At 44.2% G+C, this 1,648-nt stretch overlaps 1 protein-coding gene across 1 annotated transcript in view; it reads right to left on the reverse strand.

The window, feature by feature from the left end:
* LOC107081133 (PRELI domain-containing protein 1, mitochondrial-like) overlaps window positions 1-1,648 on the reverse strand; it is a 5,868-nt gene that overhangs the window by 2,301 nt on the left and 1,919 nt on the right. The window contains exons 3-4 of the mRNA XM_015369340.1: window positions 318-543; window positions 131-244 (exon numbers count right to left, since the gene is read on the reverse strand). Of these exons, the coding sequence (XP_015224826.1) occupies window positions 131-244; window positions 318-543 (340 nt within the window). The remainder of the gene's footprint in view (window positions 1-130; window positions 245-317; window positions 544-1,648) is intronic.

Genomic DNA, 1,648 nt, shown 5'->3' on the forward strand with positions numbered 1-1,648 from the left:
ACTCTATAACAAACCTTTCATTGTGTTTATTTGTACCCATTTTACTATAATTGTGAGGTCTTTAAACAGCCAAACTGCAGACATGCTGTCCTAGTTCTTACTTAATAAACTGTTAGGGTTTCCATGTCACCTGTATGGGCCGGGCCAGTCCGTATACAGATGAGGAGATCCATGCTTCCCGCTTCAGTTTGGTCCAAGTAGGCCGACTGCAGTCCTGTTCAAACATGCAGCACTCCACCACCGTCTGAGAGGATTAAAACTGGACTTTACATTTCACTCCAAACTCTCAGGATACAGAGGACGTCTCAGGGTCTCACCATCATGGTGTTGTGGTTCAGGTTCCAGGTCTTAACGATCAGGGTGTTGGCTTCCGGGTCCACGATGGAGTCCTCCAGGACGTAGACGGCCCGGGCCGAGTGGGCGGGGAAGATGCACTCTGCCCATCCAGGCAGCCGATTGGTTTTTGTAAGCAGTCTCCGCGACAACAAGTGGTTTCCAGGGGTGACCTCTCGGTAGAGGACATCCTCGGTGAGGACATGAGTGCTGCCACAAAACCACACGACCTTTAACCTCGTACGGTATGACCTTATGTACAGTTAAATTAAAAAATATGCTTCCTTTTTGTGTATCAAGTAAATTTATGTTTTCACTATAGAACAAAAGAAAAATATGGTTAATTATTCAATGCAGCTTAATTAGAGTTAATGCTTTCCACTAGGTGGCAGCAAAGGGTCTCCAGTATGATTCTTGTAGTGATAAATCTCAAAAAGCAGGTGATATACACCTATATACTTAACAAATACCTCTGCATACCTTTCCTACATGCATTCTAACCGGTGTGCAGCCTGTCCCAGTTAACACACGCACAGGGAAAGTATTATAAATACCAACATGCGTCCCTAAAAACCATGGTAACAGCATTGAATAGGGCAGAAAGGACAATCAGTGATTGTGAAATACAGGAGTCAGTGTCTGAGGTGGAGGGAGGAGGTAATCTAATCAGGCATTCATTTATTGGGTATGAGTAACAACATTTAGAAAACAGTGGCTGAAGGTGGTAAATGTGGTTAACGCAGCTGGAGATGAGTTCAGATCCTTGGGCGAAAACTAAACGAGCAAAACAATAACAAATGGCACCTTCTAATGAAACAGAACAGACAGACTGAGGGATTCAAGGTGACATTTATTAGCAGATCAGTGGGAAAAGGGATGAGAGGATCAGAGGTTCGGTTATACTGCCTGCTCAGTCACATTGTAGATGGAATGTCTATATCTATTTTCTATGTTCCATTGGTCCAGAATAGCCCATGGATTTAGGTAAGTTACTCCACCTGTCAGCCAGCTCCCTCTATAATGCTTTGGCTGCAATGAACCCCAGCATGTTAAAAACTTAACCTGGTACCTGCGATGCATGCTTCCTTCTGGTTTCCCTTTGTGATACCAGGGCTAGTGGCATGCAGAGCTCCGGAGCCACATGTGGCTCTGTGGACCAGGGTTGTATTTGGCAGCCATCTTAGATTTAGTCATAGGCCGTTTCTCAATTCACAAGAACGCCAGTACAGACCAGAGCAAATGGCGGAGCGAGGATTTCACTTTTTTTCAACTTGTTTTTTTTTTATTGGAGAAAGATGCAGGCCAAAAGTTTTTA

This window comes from Cyprinodon variegatus, unplaced genomic scaffold (genome assembly GCF_000732505.1).
Source record: "Cyprinodon variegatus isolate N-32 unplaced genomic scaffold, C_variegatus-1.0 Scaffold3025, whole genome shotgun sequence".
Taxonomy (NCBI): Eukaryota; Metazoa; Chordata; class Actinopteri; order Cyprinodontiformes; family Cyprinodontidae; genus Cyprinodon; species Cyprinodon variegatus.